General features: G+C 42.0%; 1 protein-coding gene and 1 pseudogene across 2 annotated transcripts in view; one reads left to right on the top strand and one right to left on the bottom strand.

The window, feature by feature from the left end:
* Window positions 1-10,610, top strand: part of CHN2 (chimerin 2) — a 341,634-nt gene extending 331,024 nt beyond the window's left edge. For both annotated transcript variants that reach the window (XM_061414246.1, XM_061414247.1), the window contains 3 exons: window positions 287-424; window positions 2,072-2,177; window positions 8,838-10,610. In XM_061414246.1, coding sequence (XP_061270230.1) covers window positions 287-424; window positions 2,072-2,177; window positions 8,838-9,009 — 416 coding nt within the window. In that variant the 3' untranslated portion in view covers window positions 9,010-10,610. The remainder of the gene's footprint in view (window positions 1-286; window positions 425-2,071; window positions 2,178-8,837) is intronic.
* Window positions 10,611-12,863: 2,253 nt separating this feature from the next.
* LOC133246195 (major facilitator superfamily domain-containing protein 1-like) lies at window positions 12,864-23,999 on the bottom strand (annotated as a pseudogene).
* Between the last annotated feature and the right edge of the window lie 487 nt (window positions 24,000-24,486).

Below are 24,486 nucleotides of genomic sequence, written 5' to 3'. Positions count from 1 at the left end.
TACTGTGCTAGACTTCTATTTAGCAAATTACCAGGGGCTGGCACCCAAAGAACTATTTTAAGTCTATTTCACTACATTTTTGGCTCTACTTACCCTCAGACCCAAAATCCCTCTTACCAAACTTCTCTTTGTTACTTCCTGCATCTCCATGTTATTAGATGCCAAGAGAGTCAGCTGAGACTTGTAAGGGAGCATTCATTGTCGCATCTTTTTTTTCTTTCTGGGCACGGTTTAACTTGGTGAAATAAGATCCTAATTAGGAACTGGATCACTGATTGTTTTTCAGATGGTGAAAAGGCAGATATATCTGCCAACATCTATCCAGACATAAACATCATCACTGGAGCCCTTAAACTGTATTTCAGAGACTTACCCATTCCTGTCATCACCTATGATACCTATTCCAAATTTATAGAAGCAGCAAGTAAGTATTGAGTACTAATTGTTTAATGGCACCAAATTTTTAAGTGTGATGCTTTTGACTTCAAGAAAATGAAAACTCAGAACCTGATTAAATTATGGCATGAGGACTTGCTTTGCCAAGTGAGGGCACAACAGTACAGTTAGTAGAAACCCAGACACAGTACACTAGCTGAGTGGAACCAGTGCTAAGCCAGTTCTACTCGACTGATGCTGGGGACCAGGCAGTTCTGTCTCTCCCCACTGTTTCTTCTATGCTGGAAACCAACACAGACTTACTCTGTTATATGTTGAAAGTGAAATGCTTTTCTAGTAAGCAATCAGATAGTCTTCAGTGAGGGCTGTATAGATTAACTACTTTCATCTATTAAGCAGAATCCCCTTGCTAATTGATTAAAGTCATACCCCAAGTTGGGGCACCTTGATGCTGTTCAAAATTAGTAACAGGCCGAGAAGATACTGTATCAAATACTATCCTAGGAACTCTCACCAATATCTCCTTTTTTAACCTTTTCATCTAGCTGATGAGGCACATATTGTAATCCCATTTTACAGAGGAGGTAAACTAAGCTTAGAGAGCTGAGCTCACGGGTCCAGAAATGGAACATTAGCACTAGTCTTCCGTCAGCCTAGAGCTGCTCCTTCAGGGTGTGGCACTTGGGTCAGTGCTGTCAGGTGAGAGGACCTGTGTGTGTCTGTGTGTGTGTGTGTTGGGGGCGGGGGGAGTTGCATTACACTTTGTCCAGGACTGTAGTGAGGAAGGGTAGATTCAGGTGCTAGAATGCATGACACAGAAGTCAAGCACACTTTGAGGAAGTTTTTATTAAAAACTATAATCTTTAAAGATATATGTTGCTAAATGTAGTAACAAGATACCTGATGGGGAGAAACATGGGCAGACTGCAATCGCTCAGGGTGTACTTTCCAGACGAGCTGTGGCTATACTCCCTGGTCAGAGCATTCTTTCCTGGATCCCAGTGGTCTTGTGGGGAAGGTTCTGACAGCAGGTACCCTCTGCCCCAGGAGGAATGACCAGGAGAGCTTTCTTTGAATGGCTGCCAATACCCATCAGAGTCCTGAAAACAGAAGCATGCATGCTTCCTCCCATTGTTAACGTGCTTACTATCTACTGCCTAACCTGGACAGCACCCTGCGGTTCACCATGCCAACATTTTGACAAAAAGTGCCAACAGTGCACCCTGAATTGGCTGGCTCACCTGCCAGTGCCCTTGCATTATAAAGTGGATTCAGTTATGCCTGCCAAGAAAAGATTTGGTAGACAATTTCAAGAGAAAGCTCCCAAGTGTGGTCCAGTTTAAATTAAAGCTGGTTATAGTTTCTAGCAAATCCAGTGTTCAGAAGATGGGCAAAGCAGTCTGTGCATGTGCCACCAGTAAGTATCTACAAGGCTGCAGATTCCTGGAGGGCAGCCTCCTGCCATGCAGCCAGTGGACATTCAATACGCATGTGGCTCCCGGCCTCAAACCCTTTCTGGAATAAGACAAGACATGAACAAATGGATCACTTTAAGTGAAATATTATTAGACATCCCCTTCACCTGTAGCCTGAACAAACCAAACTTCTTGGAGTTTCTCTGAAAACTTTAATGTTTCAGCACTGCACTGATATTCATTATGTGTGATCTTCACAGAAATCTCCAATGCGGATGAGAGGCTGGAAGCGGTCCATGAAGTGCTGATGCTGCTTCCTCCTGCCCACTATGAGACCCTCCGATACCTGATGATCCACCTCAAGAAGTAAGCTGACACCTCCTTGGCGCCGCCTCTGCACACTCTATCTGCCCTGCACAGTTGATGCATTAGGAAAAGTGCACAACCTCCCCAACCCACTGAGTGAACAGATCCTCCTTTTAAGTGAATTAGGTTACCTTCTCCAGGTCAGCCCATTGATAACCCTAGACACTCACTCTGTGTCTAGGAGATAGCAGAAGCTGCTTCCCGCACTTTAGATGTGTCCTGTCTCTGAGGCTGGTACTGTTAGGAGCCTCACGTTACAGGTAATACTTCTGAAGCTTAGGGACATTACACAACTGATGCAGAGAGGCGAGGTAAAGCCAGGATGGAAACCCAGTTTGACCCATAGCCCCTAATCTGTTTTAACCATGTGTCTAGGCTGCCCCTGAGTCTGCACCCTCCTCCCACAAAGCCTTGAACTCTGTGTTCTGTCTCTCCTTTTGCTCACCCTAAACCCAAACTCCTGAGCTGCCTTCTTTCTGGGCAAGCAGATTTCCACCCTGACTTCTTGTTTCATCTGATGTATTAATTATCTGTCGTGTGTGTGTGCTCAGTCATGTCCAAATCTCTGCAACCCCATGGACAACCCACCAGGCTCCTCTGTCCATAGGATTCTCCAGGCAAGAATACTGGAATGGGTTGTCATTTCCTCCCACTGACTGACAGATTGCTTGAAACTGTAAGTGTTTATTATTGTATAGTCTCTGTGGACAGGAATCCAGGTGGCTTTTGCTGGGTGCCTTTGGTTCAAAGTTAATAATGAGGCTGCAGTTAAACTGACAGCCAGGCTGCAAGGCTCGAGTAGGGAAGCGTCCACTTCCAAGCTCACTCACATGGTCTTCGGCAGGATTCAGTTCCTCAGAGGCGATTAGCCTGCAGGTGTCACTTGCCGACTGTTCTCAGAACAGGAGCCCTGTTTCCCGTCATATGGATCTTCCCATAGGCAGCTCCCCACATGGCAGCTGGCTTCTCTTACAGCAAGCAAGCAAGACACCCACGACGGAAGACAGCCTTTCTGTAACCTAATCTCAGAAGCCATACCCCACTGCTCTTGCTATTACTCTATGTGTTGGAAGCAAGTCACTAGGTCTAGCCTATGCTCTAGGGCAACAGTCACCAGCCTGTTTGGCACCAGGGACCAGTTTCGCTGAAGACAGTATTTCCATGGACCAGGCTTTGGGGGATGGTTTGGGGATGAGTCAAGCAGATTACATTTATTGTGTACTTTATTTCTATTGGTCTTCTCTGATAGCTCAATTGTTAAAGAATCTGCCTGCAATGCAGGAGAGCCCAGTTTGATTCCTGGGTCAGGAAGATCCACTGGAGAAGGGATATAGGCCACCCACTCCAGTATTCTTGGACTTCCCTTGTGGCTCAGCTGGTAAAAAATCCACCTACAATGCTGGAGACTTGGGTTCAATCCCTGGGTTGGGAAGATCCCCTGGAGAAGGGAAAGGCTACCCACTTCAGTATTCTGGCCTGGAGAATTCCAGGGACTGTATAGTCCATGGGGTCGCAAAAAGTCGGACACGACTGGGCAACTTTCACTTATTTCTATTATTATTACATCAGCTCCACCTCAGATCATCAAGCATTATTAGATCCTGGAGGTTAGGGACCCCTGCTCTCGGGGAAGGAGTTACAGAAGGGTATGGATTCCAGAAGACAGAGCTCACTGGGGGCCTTCTCAGAGGCTGCCTGCCACAGGGGCTACACACTGGGTTATTTGTGTGAGGGCATGTGAGACAGACAGAGATGGCTGTTTACAGTACACTGGAGTCTCTGGTTCTAGACTCTTTTACCTAAACCACAGATCTCTTTCCTTCACTGTACTTGTGAGGTCAATATATTGGTCTTTGAGATGTTGACAGGATCAGGGTACTTCTGTGTGCCTTCCTCTGTGTTTTGGGGGGATATATGGTAGCAGCCCATTTTTAGATAAAATAAACCAAAAAATATCTATACTGACCAATTTACAGATCGGTTCAGTAAACGAAAGGAAACAAGTTGATAAAACTATAGAAATGCTTAATGCATTGAGGTTTTAATTTTTCTACCTTTAAAACATATAAATACTCTTGCTCATATTCAAGGTGATCAGAAATGTAACAGTTATCTTAGAGTCTCATTTTGATTAATTTATTGAAGAGTACAAGTAAATTTTGGATAAAAAATAGGCTTGAATGTCAGTCTTCCTTTTAATTAGCTATAAGTTATTTCTTTTAGTGTCCAATTATGATACTTTGAAAGGCAAAGTAAAAAAATGCTGACACATCCCAGTTGAGTCTTAAATGCCAATTATTTAGTATTTTTTACTATGGAGGGGTTGCTATCTATCTTGTCTGGTCAGGTGTGGTGACTGACTTGATGGACAACTATGAGTAGTTTGAAAATGAAGAAAATCCTCTTTCTTACCTCCCTCTTAACTTTGCAATGTGAAGGTAACGCAAGCTGAGTTGACCTTTCTAAAATAATACTAGATGGCTAGTCTTAGGAAGGTCAATTCAGCTTCATTACCTTCACAGTGCAAAGTTAAGATGGAAGCCTACTCCAGTATTCTTGCCTGGAGAATCTCATGGACAGAGGAGCCTGGACAGCTATAGTCCATGGGGTTGCAAAGAGTGGGACACGACTGAAGCAACTTGGCATGCACACACGCACAGCTAGGCTTAATTAGCTTTAAGAGAATAAACACAAAGAGATAGCTCTCTGTAAAAAACTTAAACATATGTCAATCCTATTTTGCTCTTCTTGAAGAATGTACTCCCTTTTAGATCTATTATGAACATCCTAAAACCTTAATTCTTTCAAGCAAGAATCTGAGAGATCATAATTTTATTCTACTTAGGAAGGTGTTAAGCCAACTTTGGAATTTGAACTTCATGTTTAAAGGCTTTGCAGTTCTTACCTGGGTGTTTTTAAAATAATTTGATTGGAGTATAGTTGATTTCTGTTTTGTTACTTGCTGCTGTATGGCAAAGTGAATCAGTTATACATAAGCTGATACCCACTCTTCCATAGATTCTTTTCCCATATAGGCCATTACAGAGTGCTGAATAGATTTCCCTCTGCTATACAGTAGATCCTTATTATTTGTCTATTTTATATATAGTCCTATGTGTATGTCAAGCCCAATCTCCCAGTTTATCCCTCCCTACCCCCATTTCCCCCAGGTAACTGTAAATTTTGTTTTCTACATCTGGGACCCTGTTTTGTAAATAAGTTCATTTGTGCTTTTTTTTTTTTAAGATTCCATACATAAGTGATATCATATGGTATTTGTCTTTCTCTGACTGACTCAGTATGACAGTCTCTAGGTCCATCCTTGCTTCTGCAAGCGGCGTTATTTCATTCCTTTTTACAGATGAATAATATTCCATTAGGATCCCTGGTGGCTCAGACAGTAAAGAATCTGCCTGCAATGCGGAAGACCCAGGTTCAGTCCCTGGGTTGGGAAGATGCCCTGGAGAAGGGAATGGCAACATATACACATATTCCATTGTGTATATGTACCACATCTCCTTTATCCTCTGTTGATGGGTATTTAGGTTGCTTCCATGTCTTGGCGGTTGTAAATAGTGCTACAGTGAACACTGGCGTGCATTTATCTTTTCAAATTAGAGTTTTCTTCAGCTATATGCCCAAGAGTGGGACTCCTAGGTCATATGGTAGTTCTATATTTGTTTTTTAAGGAACCTCCATACTGTTCTCCACAATGGTTGTACCAATTTACAATTCCATCAATAGTGTAGGAGGATTCCCTTTTCTCCACACCCTCTCCAGCACCTTTTGTTTCTAGATTTTTTGATCATAGCCATCTGACTGGTGTGAGATGATACCTCACTATACTTTTGATTTGCATTTCTCTAATGATTAGTGATGAGTATTTTCAATTCTAATAACAATTACTGCTCCAGACCTCATCCTGTGGGAACTAAAAATAATGTCTGTGTTCCCACTTGGCCACATTCCAGCCATTCTCTTGTCCCGTGACAATGCCTTGACCTTTCTCCTTGGGCAGTAGCCCTGCCAGCAGTCAGGGAATCTGCCCTCAGCTTCCTGGTTTGCCAGCATACAGACCAGTGGACAGCAAGAAGAGGGAAATGAAGACAATCATACAAGCCTCCAGCATACAGAGCTGTGGGGACAGCAAGATGAGGGAAATGAAGACAAGCATACAAGCCTCCAGCATATAGACCAGTAGAAAGCGAGGAGGAGGAGATAAAGAGAGTCATACAAGCATACAGACAGTGGACAGCAAGAAGAGGGAGATAAAGATAGTTATACAAGCCTCCAGCATGTAGACCAGTGGACAGCAAGAAGAGGGAAATGAAGACAGTCATACAAGTCTAGACTAAATCTGTATGCATCATGGGCCACCTAATAATCTTTACTGCCCCTTCAAGTCAATATTCCTTCAATGAGAGTTCCATGTTTATTTAGAAAGAGGACTGATTTTATAGTGTTCAAAAGTGTGTCTATACCAGATTCACTTAGTAGTTCACTTCTGTGGGCTGAAGACAATGTCAATAATCTAAAAAATTAATCTGAAAATTTAGTTCAGTTCAGTCGCTCAGTCGTATCTGATTCTTTGTGACCCCATGGACTGCAGCATGCCAGGCTTCCCTGTCCATCACCAACTCCCAGAGCTTGCTCAAATTCATATCCATTGAATCGGTGATGCCATCCAATCATCTCATCCTCTGTTGTCCCCTTCTCCTCCTGCCTTCAATCGTGCCCAGCATCAGGGTCTTTTCTAATGAGTCAGTTCCTAGCATCAGGTGACCAAAGTATTGAAAGTTTCAGCTTCAGCATCAGTCCTTCCAATGACTGTTCAGGACTGATTGCCTTTAGGATTGACTGGTTCAATCTCCTTGCAGTCCAAAGGACTCTCAAAAGTCAACACCACAGTTCAAAAGCATCAGTTCTTCAGTGCTCAGCTTTCTTTATAGTCCAACTCTCATATCCATACCCAACTACTGGAAAAACCATAGCTTTGACTAGACAGACCTTTGTTGGCAAAGTAATGTCTCTGCTTTTTAATATGCTGACTATGCTTGTCATAGCTTTTCTTCCAAGGAGTAAGCATCTTTTAATTTCATGACTGCAGTCACCATATGCAGTGATTTTGGAGCCCCCAAAAATAAAGTCTGTCACTGTTTCCATTGTTTGGCCATCTATTTGCCCTGAAGTGATGGGACCAGATGCCATGATCTTCATTTTCTGAATGTTGAGTTTTAAGCCAGCTTTTTCACTCTCCTCTCTCACTTTCATCAAGAGGCTTTTTAGTTCTTCTTCAGTTTCTGCCATAACGGTGGTGTCACCTGTATATCTGAGGTTATTGGTATTTCTCCTGGCAATCTTGATTCCAGCTTGTGCTTCATCCAGCCTGGCATTTCACATGATGTACTCTGCATATAAGTTAAATAAACAGGGTGACAATATATAGCCTTGACATACTCCTTTCCCGATTTGGAACAAGTCTATTGTTCCATGTCCAGTTCTAACTGTTGCTTCTTGAACTGGATACAGATTTCTCAGGAGGCAGGTAAGGTGGTCTGGTATTCCCATCTCTTTCAGAATTTTCCACAGTTTGTTGTGATCCAGTCACAGTCAAAGGCTGTGGCATAGTTGATAAAGCATAAGTAGATGTTTTTCTGGAATTCTCTTGCTTTTTCTATGATTCAACAGATGTAGGCAATTTGATCTCTGGTTCCTCTGCCTTTTCTAAATCCAGCTTGAACATCTGAAAATTCATGGTTCACATACTGTTGAAGCCTGGCTTGGAGAATTTTGAGCATTACTTTACTAGCGTGTAAGATGAGTGCAGTTGTGTGGTAGTTTGAGCATTCTTCAGCATTGCCTTTCTTTGGAATTGGAATGAAAACTGACCTTTTCCATTCCTGTGGCCACTGCTGAGTTTTCCAAATTTGCTGGCATATTGAGTGCAGCACTTTCACAGCATCATCTTTTAGGATTTGAAATAGCTCAACTGGAATTCCATTACCTCCACTAGCTTTGTTCATATTGATGCTTCCTAAGGCCCACTTGACTTCACATTCCAGGATGTCTGGGTCTAGTCCAATGATCACACCATTGTGGTTATCTGGGTCATGAAGATCTTTTTTGTATGTTCTTCTGTGTATGCTTGCCACCTCTTCTTAATATTTTCTGCTTCTGTTAGATTCAAGGGATTAGATATGATAGAGTATCTGAAGAACCATGGACGGAGGTTCGTGATATTGTACAGGAGGCAGTGATCAAGACCATCCCCAAGAAAAAGAAATGCAAAAAGGCAAAATGGTTGTATGAGGCCACCTTACAAATAGCTTAGAAAAGACGAGAAGCTAAAGGCAAAGGAGAAAAGGAAAGATATAAGAATCTGAATGCAGAGTTCCAAAGAATAGCTAAGGAGAGATAAGAAAGCCTTCCTCAGTGATCAATGCAAAGAAATAGAGGGAAACAATAGAATGGGAAAGACTAGAGATCTCTTCAAGAAAATCCAAAAATTACCTTTTAAAAAATACTTCTCTATAATTCGTCCTCAATTTTCTTTTGCAAATTCCGAAACCAGAGAAGCTCTCAGGGGCCTATGTTCATAATCAGTACACAAATCCACCCTTGACTCTGTATAACGTCTCTCTGTGTATGTTTGTCTTGCAGGGTGACTATGAATGAAAAGGACAATTTCATGAATGCTGAAAATCTGGGGATCGTGTTTGGGCCCACCCTGATGAGACCTCCTGAGGACAGCACCCTCACCACCCTCCATGACATGCGGTACCAAAAGCTGATTGTGCAGATCTTAATAGAAAATGAAGATGTTTTGTTTTAATTCACCTGGAAAATGAGTTGAGTGGCCCCAGCCCCACCTAAGTTGATAAGGCTAAAGAAATAAAAACATCTCTTGCACTTGATTTGTTTTCCAAACAAGTGATGGAATTTCCTGGACCACAGTGGATTGCCAGGTTGGCTACTGTGTCTCATAGACACTGGCCCCTCCACGGGAGAACAGCAAGGATGAGGGCGAGAAAAAGTCCTCACCTCGGGTCTTTGCCGTGCCTCGTATGTCTGTCTGTTTTGTTGGAAGAGTGATTAATAAATCTTTCTTTAACTTATTAAAAAAAACAGTGTAGACCTTTAAACTTCTGTCTTATCAGTAATAAAAGGGAACTTAATTCATAGAGGTACTTGATACAGTTATACATTTTCCACTTACAAAAAGAAGACAATTCTATATGTTAAATGTTAAATGAAACTTATATTGTAAGATGTATTTTTATTTTAGCTGCAAGAATGTTACTTTATTTTAGCAAATAGAACTCAATGCAGTGCATTGATTATTACCCTGTATACCTTGTCCTGCCTTCTCGCTGTGATCCCTGAAAAAGTTTCCCATGAATGCAGTATTATCTTGACATACCTCTGTCCTTATCAGTGCTTTGCAGTGAAATGTCACCTCCCACCTCTGTCCCTGCTTTTAATAGTTTTTGCTGTTAAGCACTGGCATTTTGCTATCGTGCAGTATATGTTTATTGCAATTGTAGGATGGTCTGTCACATCTACAATTTTCTTTCCATAGAAATTTTGTGAAATCCCAAAGTATGTTTCAGAATTGGTCATAGTTCTTCCATATCATGTGTATACATCACAGAACACGCAGAACGTGGTCATTTTACATAAAATGATCTGGAAACACTGGTTATATCTAGGCCACGTAAAAAGCACTTTTCCTCTTCATTTCAGGCAAGCACTCTGAATCCATCTGTTAATGGCAAGTCACATTTTCACCATATGTCTGTATTTCTGAAAAGTGAAACCTGCAGAGTCATTGTTGATTTTTTTCATTTTTGTTTTATAAACAAGCCTATTTTTTAAAGAATGAATAAGTTTGGTTTTTATGAATATGTGTACCTCCTTGATCAAAGTAGCTCTAATGGATAATTTAATATGATTTGATGACTATAGTTCTATCTTATTGGTTCTATTTATCTTATCATGAGCTTTCAACACCAAGATTTCTATATTTTGTAACATAGGTAAAATATTTAAAATGTCAAAAAACTGTAAACCTAAATTTGTTTTTCTTAAACCTAACTACAATGTCTTTCCCTCTGATTATCTGAGACGATTCATGTTGTTACTCACCAGTCTTGTTTTGGAGTGACCAGAAGAGAATTACTGTGTGTTAAGTGAGCTGAAAGGGGAGAGATCAGTGCAGTTATGGCACTCGGGGGTCAGGATGGTTCTGCTTGGTCCCTGTTAGCATCGTTCCTCCCAGCTGTACAGGTTTGTTTGTTGTAGCTTATGTACTTCTTGATACTGTCAAAAAATTATCTGGAAATGGTTTTATTTTGTGAAGTGAACAATACTTTGTAATTTATGATAGTGTAAATGGAAAGAAAAGCATTAAATGTATTAAATCTCTGTCTATCATTTGGGAAGATATGAAAGAAATTGGTGTTGAGGGCTAGAGGGAAAGAATATTCACAACACTGCTCCCACATGGGTTTTAGGCAATAAAGTTTCTATCATCGCCAAAGCACAATAAGAAAAGAAAGATCCCACGGAGTCTCCACCTCTGGTCCCACCTCCCCCTCCAGTTTCCTCCTGGGGAGCCTGCCTGCGATTAGGGTTCCAATACTCTAGCTTCCCTTTCTGTAAGACCCACTGTGTTTATGTCCTTCGTTGAGTTACGTGGTCTTTAGAGCAGATCACCCTATGCTGCCTGCAGGAGGGCAGAACAAATGGAGTCAGAAAGACTCATGTTTGAGTAGCAGAAAGTAAAGTATTAGTTGCTCAGTTGTGTTCAACTCTTTGCAACCCCATGGACTGTAGTCCACCAGGCTCCTCTGTCCATGGGATTCTCCAGGCAAGAAAACGAGTGGGTTGCCATTCCCTTCTCCAGGGGATCTTCCCGACCCAGGGATCAAACCTGGGTCTTCCACATTGCAGGCAGGTTCTTTACCATCTGAGCCGCCAAGGACCTGTCTGTTATTGGCTGCATATGACCTTGGGAATGAGTTTGCTCCTCTAAAAAACTGGGGAAAATATTCTGATTGGGTTTTAAGAATGATGACTTAGGCGAGGAAAGGCTATAACATGAGGTGGAAAAGAAGACATATGAGAGAAAAGGATTTGTCCCAGGTTAAATCCAAGTCCAAGTAATCATAAGGGGTATTATTATAACAGGGCTCTAATGTGTAATGAGGGTCACTTGACTCCTTTGCTCGAATGGGATTACAACACTTGATCCCCTCTACCTTGCTTTAGTCTGAAGCCTGCTCACTCATGCCTATCATCCCCACCATCTGGCAGCCTGACGTGGCTCCTCTTACCTGGCTTGAAATTCCTGCCCTTGGAATAACTCTAGTACTTAGACCTGAAAGGAGGCAGTGTTGTTTCCAGAACCCACTGTTAAACTGTCCACAGGTGGGTTGTAAGAGGTGGGGCAGGGACAGGGTGGGTAGAGGAAGACCTTTTCCTTTCTCCCATTAACAAAAATGGGCACCTGGTCTCCAAGCTTGGAAGGGAACTGGTGCAGGATTTCGAGAACAGCAGCCTGGAAGGAACGAGAGAAAAGAGATTTGAGGAGTTGAGGAAAGTAACATTGTACACAGGAGTGCTACCTGGGCCGTCCTGCCTGCAACTGAAAACCCAACTCAGGTAGCTTACAAGTTCCCAAGATCTACCAATCCCCAAATCCATAGTCAATCTTATGATTTAAAAAACATGATATTCATTAATTTTCAACAAATACTCATCAAGCACTTATTAACAGGCCAGACACTGAATACTGGCAATGAAAAGGTTTACGTCACTTGCTGTGCTTAGTCGCTGTCGTGTCTGACTCTTTGTGACCACGTGAACTGTAGCCCACCAGGCTCCTCTGTCCATGAGGATTCTCCAGGCAAGAATACTGGAGTAGGTTGCTATGCTCTTCTCCAGGGGATTTCCCCTCCCCGGGCATCGAACGTAGGTCTCCCGCATTACAGGCAGATTCTTTACCACTGAGCCACCTGGGAAGTGCAAGAACACTGGAGTGGGTAGCCTATCCCTTTCCAGGGGAACTTCCGACCCAGGAATCAAACCAGGGTCTCTTGCGTTGCAAGCGGATTCTTTACCAGCTGAACTACCCAGGAAGCCTTTATGTCACTTGGAAGAATTAAATAATAGGTTTAGTTTGGCTGGGCAGAGAAAACTGGTCATGTAAAGGATTTTAGACTCTAACATAAACAAGTCTGGTGCTACTGTTTTTTGGTTTTGTTTTTTTTTTTTTAGTTTTGGAGTAGTCTTATATTTACAGAAGAGTTGCAAGGCTACTGCAGAGGGTCCCTGTGCCCTCTTCACCTACTCCTCTAATGTTAACATCTTACATAACCACAGTAAACTAAGAAACCAACATTAGTACATTACTATTAACTGAACTCCAGGCTTTATTCAGGTTTTATGAGTTTTCCACTAATGTCCTTTTTCTGTTCCAGGATGTAATCTAGGTCACCACATTGCATTTAGTGTTAATGGGTTTTAAGAAACAAATGACACAATTGGGCTTACATTTTTAAAAGATCACTTACTTGACTTTGGATCCATCAGAGAATATGTGGGCAGATGAATGTAGAGAGGCTAGACACAGGGAGTCACTCAGATGTTGTCATTTAGAGGACTAAGGTGATATAGCCTGGATGAAGTGGTAGCAAAGCAGAGATAAATAGAACTGAGTTAATTTAGGAGTCAGAGTTGTAAAAGTTTGGTTATAGATTGGATTAAAGAACCAAGAATGGGGCTCCCTTGGTGGCTCAGAGGTATAGAATCAGTCTGCCAGTGCAGGAGACGGGTTTGATCCCTGATCTGGGAAGATCCCACGTGCTGCACAGCAACTAAGCCTGTGCTCTAGAGCCCAGGAGCACAGCTACTGAGCCCACGTGCCCTAGAGCCTGTGCTCTGCAACACGAGGAGCCAGGCAGTGAGAAGCCCACTCACCACAACTAGAGAGTGGCCCCTGTCCTACCACAGAAAAGCCCACGGAGCAACGACGACCTCGCCCACCCAGAAATAAATAAAAATTATATACATAAAAAATGAAAGGATCAAGGACGACTCCCGCATTGCTTAATTTGACAACTGGATAATATTTCTTGAAATGAACACAAGGAGAGCCGGGGGTTTCTTGAGGAGGGGTGCAAAAAGTAAGGAAGATGGTGAGCTCCAGAGAGATACCTATGAAATTTCCAGGCAGATATTTCATGAGCAATTGCATGCACAGACCCAAGCTGGAGATGGGGACTTGGGCGAGACACCAGAGATAATAATTGGAACTGTGGGATTCAATAAGAGTGCCCAGGGACACAGAACAGAGAAATGCAGGAGAGGCCCGAGTCAAAGTTCTCTAGAGCAGCAGTCCCCAACCTTTTTGGCACCAGGTACTGGTTTCGTGGGAGACAATTTTTCCACCAACATGGGTGGGGGAGGGTGGGATGGTTTCAGAATGAGTCAAGCAGATTACATTTATTGTGTACTCTGTTTCTGTTTTTATATCAGCTCCATCTCAGAACATCAAGTATTAGATCTCAGAGGTTGGGGATCCCTGCTCTAGAGTGCCAGCATTCACCCGAGGGGATGAGGAGGAGGAGAGTGCAAATGAAGTTCATTTTGATGTAATAAAATAAGAAGGTCTCACGAGTATGGTTCAGAAAGACGCTTTGTCTTCAGGTTCATTTCGCAAGGTCCTAGTGCATTTTGTTGTTCCACTTCGATGTATTTTGCCTCCACAAGCACCATGTTAGACCTCGTGCTTGGAGGGGTTTACCTCATTGTGTATGTGTGTGCTAAGTCGCTTCAGTTATGCCTGATTCTTTTCGACTCTATAGACTGTAGCCCGCCAGGCTCCTCTATCCATGGGATTCTGCAGGCAAGAACACTGGAGTGGGTTGCTGTGCCCTCCTCCAGGGGATCTTCCTGACCTAGGGATGAAACCCACATCCCCTGCATTGGCAGATGGATTCTTTACCACTAGTGCCACGTGGGAAGCCCTTACTTCAATAGATGCTTCATAAATGCAGATAAGCTGGGGTCATTTTTTTCCTGAGTTGAAATGATATTATCATACTCTAGGACCTCCTTCCCTGCCTTCTACTGCTGTTTGTACACACTTCTAAACCAGCGGTTATCACAAAGTAGTTCAGTTGTGTATCCATCTGTCCCCCACCAAAGTACAAACTCTGTGGGATCAAGAACGGTGAATACCAACTACATGCTGGTCGGGCACACTCCTGGCCATCCTGCAAGTCTCAACTCAATGTTTACTCTCTGCTGAGATTTTCCCTGGCTTCCCCAGGCAGAGTACATGGGTGCCAGCCATAAACAATAATACATGAGAGCACAGAAAGTTCAGAGAACTTAGAACTGGGTTTAACCAGAACATGAAATGTGAGGGGAGAGGAGGGGGAATGAGATGAAACAAGCAGGTCTGTGCCAGGGAATAAGGAACCTTGTGAGTCAAGTACAGTCCAGTGACATGTCGAGGACAGTACAGAGGATGTAAGATTAGAGACTCAGAAGCTGTAGCATCAGGAAGATGTTATAGGCAATGACAAACCAAACTTGGCTCCCAGCGGAAGGGATGTGGAGAAGAGTCAGGATAAGAAAGAGATTTAGGATGAGGTCAGGACTTACTGATTTGATGCCAGGATTAAAAAGGAAATAGTCACAAGTGCCATCCCTGTTTCTGGTCTTTATAATTAAGTTAATATTTAGGAAGAAAAGAGAATATGGGAAGGAAAGCAGGATTATTAGCAGGGGGAAATCATGGGTTCAGTTTGCAGAATGCATTGTAGTACCAATGGTTCACCCATGTAAAAATGTCTAGAAAATGGTTGAACCTATGGTTTTGGAGCTCAAGAGAGAGGGATGAGCTGGTAGATTAAGACCTGATCAGACTGTATCACCAGCTGAAATTAAAAAAGACCAGTAATAGGTCCCCAGGTGGCACTAGCAGTAAAGAACCCATTGCCAATGCAGGAGACATAAGAGATATGAGTGTGATCCCTGGGTTGGGAAGATCCTCTGAAGGAGGAAATGGCAACAAAACCACACCAGTATTCTTGCCTGGAGAATCCCAAGGACAGAGGAGCCGGGCAGGCTACATTCCATGGGGTCATAAGAGTTGGACACAATTGAAGTAACATAGCACATATAATAGGTCCCTGGATAAGAATGAAATCTAAGGAGCAGGCAAAGTTAGACAACTTTGCAAGGAAGGCCAGGCATGGGCAGAAGAAAAGGCAGTCAGGAATGTAAGAAGAAAGCAGAGAAAGAAAGAACGTCAGGTTTGGAGAGGCCATGGGGGTCAGATGCTGCTACAAGATGATAAGGTGATGAATCCCCTTTGGATATGGCAACTAAGGATCCCATAACTTAATGGGAGCTTTTCAGTGAGGATGGTGGTGGTGCAGGGTAAAAAGGTGGTATGACTAAAAAAGTGTTTAAGTTTGTCAGAGAAATTTCATATCCACATCTTCTTAAATGCGAAAAACATAAATGTTATTTAAGGTCCTACTCTGGAGAAAAAACTACCCCCATAATCTTTCAATAACTGATTAAGCAAATTTTCTTTATTCCAGCTTAGATTTTCTTACAGAGATAATTTCCCACATAAATAAGAGTTAAAGTCAGTGTTTTAATATTTTTGAAAACTCAGAAGTTAAAGACATCAAGTATTCCTTTTGCAGTGTTTTTATTTATCCTTGGAGATATGCAATTATCATAATTTATAGGACTTTTTGTAATTAATTGGACTATAAGAAAAACTATGCAGTTTATACCATAAAATTCTGTCCCTAAGGAATTAGGGTCCTCAGTAACAGAGAGATAAGGAAGCTCAAAAGGGTTCATATTCAGGAACCTCTTATAACTAAAAACAGCAGAGCATAATCTGCTATTTGTGAAAATGAGACTTAATAAAAATATCTTTCAAATGTTCACTATTGCAAACGAGAATGCCTGTTAAAATACCATTGTTTATTCTATATAAAACATCCCTTCTACCCCCTCAAAAGATTTTTGCTTTAAGATAGAGAAAAGGACATATCCCTAGGATATGACACTTTGTGAAAATTATCTCAGTACAAAATCCAAAGACATCCATAATTGTCCTTACTCACAATTACCTGCATGTACCAGGTATAATTTTCCAAACCTCACCACTGATGAGCCTATTCCAAAGCAGAATTCAGCAATACAAAAGACACAGGCTAAAACAGTCCTCAGAATTATACTTTAAAATAGGCATATTCACAAGATTAACATACAGAAAACAATTGTATTTCTTACACCAACAATGAACTATTAGGGAGTATAAAGAAAATACCTTTTAAAATTGCACTCCCCAAATAAAACATTTAGGAAATAAACCTGACCAAGGAGGTGAAAGACTTATAGATTGAGAACTATAAAACATTAACAAAGGAAACTGAAGATGATTCAAAGAAATGGAAAGCTATCCCATGCTTTGGGATTGCAAGAATTAATACTGTTAAAATGGCCATATTAACCAAAGCAATCTACAGGCAATGTGATCCCTATCAAATTACCCATGACATTTTTCACATAACTAGAACATTCATATGGAACCATAAAAGACCCAGGATTGCCAAAGCAATCCTTAAGGAAAAGAACAAAGCAGAAGGCATAACCTCCCAGACTTCCAACAATAGTACAAAGCTACTATAATCAAAACAGTGTGGTATTGGCATTAAAAACAGACATATGGATCAATGGAACAGAACAGAGAGACCAGAAACAAACCCACACACCTACAGTCAATTACTCTTCAACAGAGAGGGCAAGAAGACACAATGGGAAAAAAAAATCTCTTCAGCAAGTGGTGTTGGGAAAGTTGGACAGTCACATGTAAACCAATTAAGTTAGAACACATCCTCTCATCATATACAAAAATAAACTCAAAATAGCTTAAAGACTTAAACATAAAACATGACACCATAAAATTCCTAGAAGAGAACATAGGCAAAACATTCTCTGACATAAATTGTACCAATGATATAAACTGACTGACCTTAGGAAGGCTAGGTCAGTCTCCTAAGGCAATAGAAATAAAAACAGAAACAAATGGAACCTAATCAAACTTACAAGCTTCTACACAGCACAGGAAACCATAAACAAAATGAAAACACAACCTACAGAATGGGGGAAACTATTTGCAAACGATGCAACCAGCAAGGGCTTAATTTCCAAAATATACAAACAGCTCAAACAACTCAACAACAAAAACAACCCAATCAAAAGGGCAGAAGCCCTAAATAAGACATTTCCCCAAAAAAAGAAATATAGGTGGGCAATAGACACATGTAATGATGGTCAACATCGCTAATTATTAGAAAAATGCAAATCAAAATTATAATAAGGTACCTTCTCGCCAGTCAGAATGGACATCCAAAGTCTACAAATAACAAATGCTGGAGAGGGTATGGAGAAAAAGGAACCCTCCTACATTGTTGGTAGCAATGTAAATTTGTACAAGCATTATGGAAAACAATATGGAGGTTCCTTAAAAAACTAAATATAGAACTACCATATGATCCAGTAATCCCACTTCTGGGCATGTACTGAGAGAACACCATAATTCAAGAAGATATAAGCATCCCAGTGTTCACTGCAGCACTGTTCGCAACAGCCAAAACATGGAAGCAGCTTAAATGTCCATTGACAGAGAAGGGGATAAAGAAGATGTGCTACATGTACACAGTGGAATACTACTCAGCCATAAAAAGAAGGAAATAGCACCATTTGTAGCAACATGAATGAACCTAGAGTTATCATACTACATGAAGTTAGAAAGAGAAAGACAAAAACCATATGTGATATCACTTGTATGTGGAATCGAAAATATGACCTAAATGAACCTATCTATGAAACCAAAACCGAAGCACAGACATAGAGAACAGGCTGGCCGTTGCCAAGGTGGAGGGGGTTGGGAGAGCAATGGACCGGGAGGCTGGGTATAACGGATGTAAACTTCTATATATCAAATCAATAAACAACAAGGTCCTATATAACACAGAGAACTATCTTCACTATCCCATGATAAACCATAATGAAAAGAACATTAAAAAAGAATACATATGTACACACAAGTATATACATGTATATACATATATGTGTATGTAACTGAATTGCTTTGCTGTGCAGCAGACATTAACACATTACAAATCAACTATATTTCAGTTAAAAAAACAAGAATGGAAAAGAAAAGAGTGGCCACCATTGCACACAGAACCCAGGATTTTTTTCGCCTTTTTTACCCACCAGGAGCTTAAATACTGGTGACGTGGGAGCTGATATTACTAATACATATACAATATTATTAATAGCACTCACTACTTGGGGAGGAAAATTCAAATTTCTCTGTAAAAAAAACTTTCTCAAGTTCAACAAAAGGGAACACGGCAACACAGTAGCAAACACAGTGGATAAACATGCATCACCACAGAGGTGAGGAAAATCAGGCCACTGAATAACCTCACCTGTTTTCCCTTGTTCTTCATGAAGAATTCTTTCTGCTCTCTGATACAGGTAAGCAAAGTCCAAGGCACAAACTAATGAAAAAACACATGTTATACCCCCAGTCATAAGTGTGACTTCAAGTGTTGTGTGACCAACAGAACCCAACAAAGCTTCAACCTTAGAATACGGCCATCCCATGAGGCTTATGGTTACTGTACTTCCATTTCTAGCCATGCTAAGTTGGAGCCCAAACACCGAGTTTAATTCTTTGCCTTTAAACCAATTCACAGCATACGTATTCTGAGCAAGTGCTAAGGACTCCTCACCAGTCCCAAACGCAAACTTTCCAAACTCCATCAGCCAAAAAGCATTAAATAGTCCCCCCAGAGCAAAATAACCTGCCCAATGCAAATAAAGCGACTAAAAATAATGGCTCCCTATCATATTCCAAATACTCAGTGGATCAAAAAGTCACGAAAGAAACACAAAGCTACGTTGGGTCAGTAATACCAGGCATACAGTAGCATGAACTTTGTGGTGCTCACCCGCATATTCCATTTAACCTGAGTCTGAAGGGCAGCAGGATCATCACAGCCAAAAATGCTGCTGAAGCCAAGGACGTACATCAGAAACAGCACCGAGAGCCAGGGCGCCAGGCCAATGGGGACGCCGAGGGCCGGCAGCACCCGGGGGACAGCAGGGGTAGTGGGGCCGCCTGGCAGTGGCGCCCTCGTTTCCTCCTCTTCCTCCTGCTCCCTAGGTCGGTGGGAGATGTACAAGTGACCTGAAACTCCAGGAGGAAGCCACCGTGCTCTCATGACCACGGTCGCTCATGTGAGGACGCCTCACTACGTGTTCAACAAGCCCTCCAGGTGATTCTAGTGTCTGCATTAGAGCAGAACTGGTTTAGCGCAATCAGGGTTTCACCTGAACTGAGAATCAGTCCATTCTCTCCAAGGTGTTTGGATACCTGAAGAAACTTGGGAATTAGTAACAAAGAAGGGAAAATAGCTTTGTCGCATTGGGAAGGTTGTTCAGACTTTCAGAGGCTGAATAAGACCCTGCACAGCCATAGTCTAAGGTCCCCTTAGGCTTCTCTCCTCCATAACCACAGAACCAACTTAATCCCTAAAATGACACTGTCTGGCCTGTAAGCTCCACGAAAGCAGGAATCTGGTCTAGGCCGAGCATACAGTAGGCACTCGAACATTTTCTAAATTAATACCATAATCCTTCTACAAATACTCAAATGCCCAGTAATATTTCAGTTTCGTGGAGGAGGGGATGATTGCAGGAGCAGAAGAATCTGAAAATGCACACTAACTCTTGTCCACCATTTAGAGTTCTATCCAACGTCTGAACCCTTAAGTTATTGAAGCTTTCTGGGAACTAGTTATCCATTTCTCAGCTAATCTTCACTGTATTCTTTCTCCTTCTATCCAGAAGGAATGATTAAGTCTCAAAATAATTCAGTTTAGAGAGTCTGAAGATCTAAGTCTCTAGTTCAATTGCCTTTTGTATGTGTGTGTGTTCAATCCTCAGTCCTCTCCAACCCTTTGTGACCCCATAGACTATAGCCCGCCAGGCTCCTCTATCCATGAAGATTCTCCAGGCAAGAATACTGGAGTAGATTGCCATGCCTTCCTCGAGGGGACCTCCCCAACCCAGGGATCAAACCTGTGTCTTTCACACCTCCTGAATTGGCAGGTGAATTCTTTACCACTGAGCCACCTGGGAAGCCCCCAGTTGCCTGTTACACAAGTCAATTACAGGTTACAACCCCCTTGTTTCAATCCTGGCCCTTAACACTTTCTGATAGTGTAATTGAGGGGAAGTTACTCTACTTCTTAAACCTCAGTTTCCTTGTCATTATCATGAACTTGTATTGTTACTGATTCCATGGAGTAACTGTGAGGCTTAAGATAATCTGCATACAGCCCTCAGTATAGTATTGGGGGCACAGAGTAGGACAAATGTTTGTCTAAAAACTCAACAGCTGGAGGAGACTTTTATGAGAAGGCTTACACCATTAGTATCCTTCACAGCTGTGAGACATCATCACTCACTGTTGCCTAGAAAATTAGAGAGTTACAGAAATTTTAGCAATTTACTGCCCAATGAGTTTTTAAAACCAAGCCACACCTGCCTGTGCTGTGATATGGTGGAAAGGTTTCATGGGAGCCCTACAATAGCACTGCATTTATTTTTTTTCATTAATTTATTTTAATTGGAGGCTAGTTACTTTACAGTTTTGTAGTGGTTTTTGCCATACATTGGCATGAATCAGCCATGGGTGTACATGTGTTCCCCATCCTGAACCCCCCTCTCACCTCCCGCCCCATCCCATCCCTCAGGGTCATCCCAGTGCACCAGCCCTGAGCACCCTGTCTCATGCATCAAACCTGGACTGGCGATCTATTTCACATATGATAATATACATGTTTCAATGCTATTCTCTCAAATCATCCCACCTTTGCCTTCTCCCACAGAGTCCAAAAGTCTGTTCTTTACATCTATTTCTCTTTTGCTGTCTCACAAATAGGGTCATCATTACCATCTTTCTAAATTCCATATATACGCGTTAATATACTGTATTGGTGTTTTTCTTTCTGACTTACTTCACTCTGTATAATAGGCTCCAGTTTCATCCACCTCATTAGAACTGATTCAAATGCATTCTTTTTAATGGCTGAGTAACATTCCATTGTGTATATGTACCACAGCTTTCTTATCCATTCGTCTGCCGATGGACATCTAGGTTTCTTCCACGTCCTGGCTATTGTAAACCGTGCTGCGATGAACATTGGGGTACACGTGTCTCTTTCAATTCTGGTTTCCTCGGTATGTATGCCCAGCAGTGAGATTGCTGGGTCATATGGCAGTTCTATTTCCAGTTTTTTAAGGAATCTCCACACTGTTCCCCATAGTGGCTGTACTAGTTTGCATTCCCACCAACAGTGTAAGAGGGTTCCCTTTTGTCCACACCCTCTCCAGCATTTATTGTTTGTAGACTTTTGGATCGCAGCCATTCTGACTGGCGTGAGATGGTACCTCATTGTGGTTTTGATTTGCATTTCTCTGATAATGAGTGATGTTGAGCATCTTTTCATGGAGCACTGGATTTAGAGCCACAAGACCCGGCTCAGTCACAGATCAAGGCTTCCAACATTTCTGAACCTCAGTTTTCTCCCCTTTGAAATTTAAAAATTAGTGTCTGTTTGTCTCTCTGACCCAGCAACCTCATGGGTTATCCCTGAGGCTGGATGGCATGGGAACAGGTGTGGAGGTGCTCTGACACAGCGTCACGCCTAGAGGCCCAGCCTCAGCGCTTGTGCTCCCCACAGGTGCTCTCCCTGGAGCCCCACCAGCCGCACTGAGACTTCGGGTCTCTGCTTGCTTGGTTTCTCATTTGCAGGCACAGTTGACCACTCCCTTCTTCTCAAACCCCCTCTCTCTGGGCTGCTGTGACACCACCTCACCCCCAACAGCCCAGAGACAGGTCAGTCCCTACAGAAGCAGGAGGAGGTGTCCAGGAGGGATGTTTTTAGGAAAAACAAAATGGAACATATATATGTATTGATATGACAGCACTTGTAGAAAAGTGTACCAAGAAACCATTGGAAGGTGCAGAAAATATTAGAAATAGGACCCAAAACAAGCAGATTGAAAGGACTGAGGTGGACGGAGAGTGGACAAGGAGAGGTCATTATTAACTTTAGAAAAAGACAAAAAGTTGGAAAGCAAATGTAATGATCTGTGTATTATAATGCTTAGCCTGAACAAAATCTACAAAGGCACAATAATATCAAAATGGAATAGTCAATTAAACAAAAGCTGTAATATGACCCTACTGGGATCTGTGAGAAGAGAAGCAGAAGGCATGATGCTCTAAGAGAACAAAATCCTCAAATATCATAATAGGAAATTAATAGAGGTCAAATATGGATTAAGCAAAAGAGAGAATAATACACATATTATTTGGAAATACAGAGATGTGCATGTGCCATGAATAAAAAGCCAAAATTGTTGAAAGTGGTTGGGGAAGAGAACTAAGAGAAGAAATAAGGTAAGAAGTCCATGTGGGGACTTCCCCAGTGGTCCAGTGGTTAAGACTTTGTTTTCTAAGGCATGGGGTGCAGGTCTGATCCCTGGTCAAGGAACTAAGATCCCACATGCCTCACAGCCAAAAAAAAAACATAAAACAGAAGCAATATTGTAACGAATTCAATAAAGACTTTGAAAAATGGTCCACATCAAAAAGAAAAGAAAAAGAAACCCCTGTTAGTTACTATAATCACTTTAATAACATTTGACTTTTGAACTTGGTGTGCAATATATTCAGTTCAGTTCAGTTCAGTCACTCAGTCGTGTCTGACTCTTTGCGACCCCATGAACCACAGCACGCCAGGCCTCCCTGTCCATCACCAACTCCCGGAGTCCACCCAAACCCATGTCCATCGAGTCAGTGATGCCATCCAACCATCTCATCCTCCGTCGTCCCCTTCTCCTCCTGCCCTCAATCTTTCCCAGCACCAGGGTCTTTTCCAATGAGTCAGCTCTTCACATCAGGTGGCCAAAGTATTGGAGTTTCAGCCTCAACATCAGTCCTTCCAAAGAACACCCAGGACTGATCTTCTTTAGGATGGACTGGTTGGATTTCCTTGCAGTCCAAGGGACTCTCAAGAGTCTTCTCCAATATTACTTTAATAAAATAAAAACTAATTTCTGGAAACGATAGTGCTATGTCTGCATAGCAGAGCCATGATGCTCCTGTTGTTTCCCTCCTCTGGGTCTGATTCAGTGGTGTGGGTTGTATACTAAGATTCCAGGAGCTAATGGGGCAGCACACATTAAACATATTCCTTGGCTTGTGCCTCAGTCACAGTTCAGTAGGGGCCTTACTGCTAAGGATTCTGCCTTGTGATTTGCTAATCCTTTTCTGGTAACATTGCTTTCAAGCTTAACGGAGCACACTTCCTCCTTTCACAACAGGTAACGCACTTGCAGTGCTGAAAGGATGAACAGCATTCTTGAATCACATACAGAAAACTTCTGCTTGGTTTGATTTAATCATTAGGTATCTTTCTGAAAAAAAAGTTTCAGAGCAAATTGTTGCCTATTAAATACTCTCCAGGAAGTTTTAACATGATATTCTTCGGGGGAGTGGGGTGGAAACAACCGGCCCCAACCAACAATAATGACAGTGAATTTTAAGACTCTCTACTCATTATTTTCCAAAAGCACTTGGAAGTGATTGACTTCTAGAGTCTGTTCACAGTGCTTTCCTACACAGCCAATGAAAGAAGTTAGCCTATTACATGTGCTGGGGACTTAATAAATGTATTGTCTCAGGCAAAGGAGAAGATGGGATGAATTGAGAGAGTACCATTGACATATATAACTACCATGTGTAAAAAAGATCACTAGTGGGAAGCTGCAATACAACCCAGGGAGCCCTGTGACATTCTGTGACGACCTAGAGCAGTGGGATGGGGCAGGGAAGCTCACGAGGGAAGAGATACGTACATACTTATGGCTGACTCGTGTTGCTGTACGGCAGAAAGCAATACAACTTTGTAAAGCAATCATCCTCCAATTAAGAATCAATTAAAAAAATTTTTTAATACATTGTCTTCTTCAATCTTGGCAACCATCCAGAGAAGTAGGTACTATTATCCCCACTTTACATTTAAGGAAACCAGAGCCTAAAGATATTAAGTAATTCCCCCAAAGCCACACAGCTCGTAATTCAAACCAACCATCAAGTCTTTGCACAAGAAATGTATATAAT

The sequence above is a fragment of the Bos javanicus genome, chromosome 4 (assembly GCF_032452875.1).
Source record: "Bos javanicus breed banteng chromosome 4, ARS-OSU_banteng_1.0, whole genome shotgun sequence".
In the NCBI taxonomy this organism is placed as follows: Eukaryota; Metazoa; Chordata; class Mammalia; order Artiodactyla; family Bovidae; genus Bos; species Bos javanicus.
This window is presented reverse-complemented; position numbering and strand designations above follow the sequence as displayed.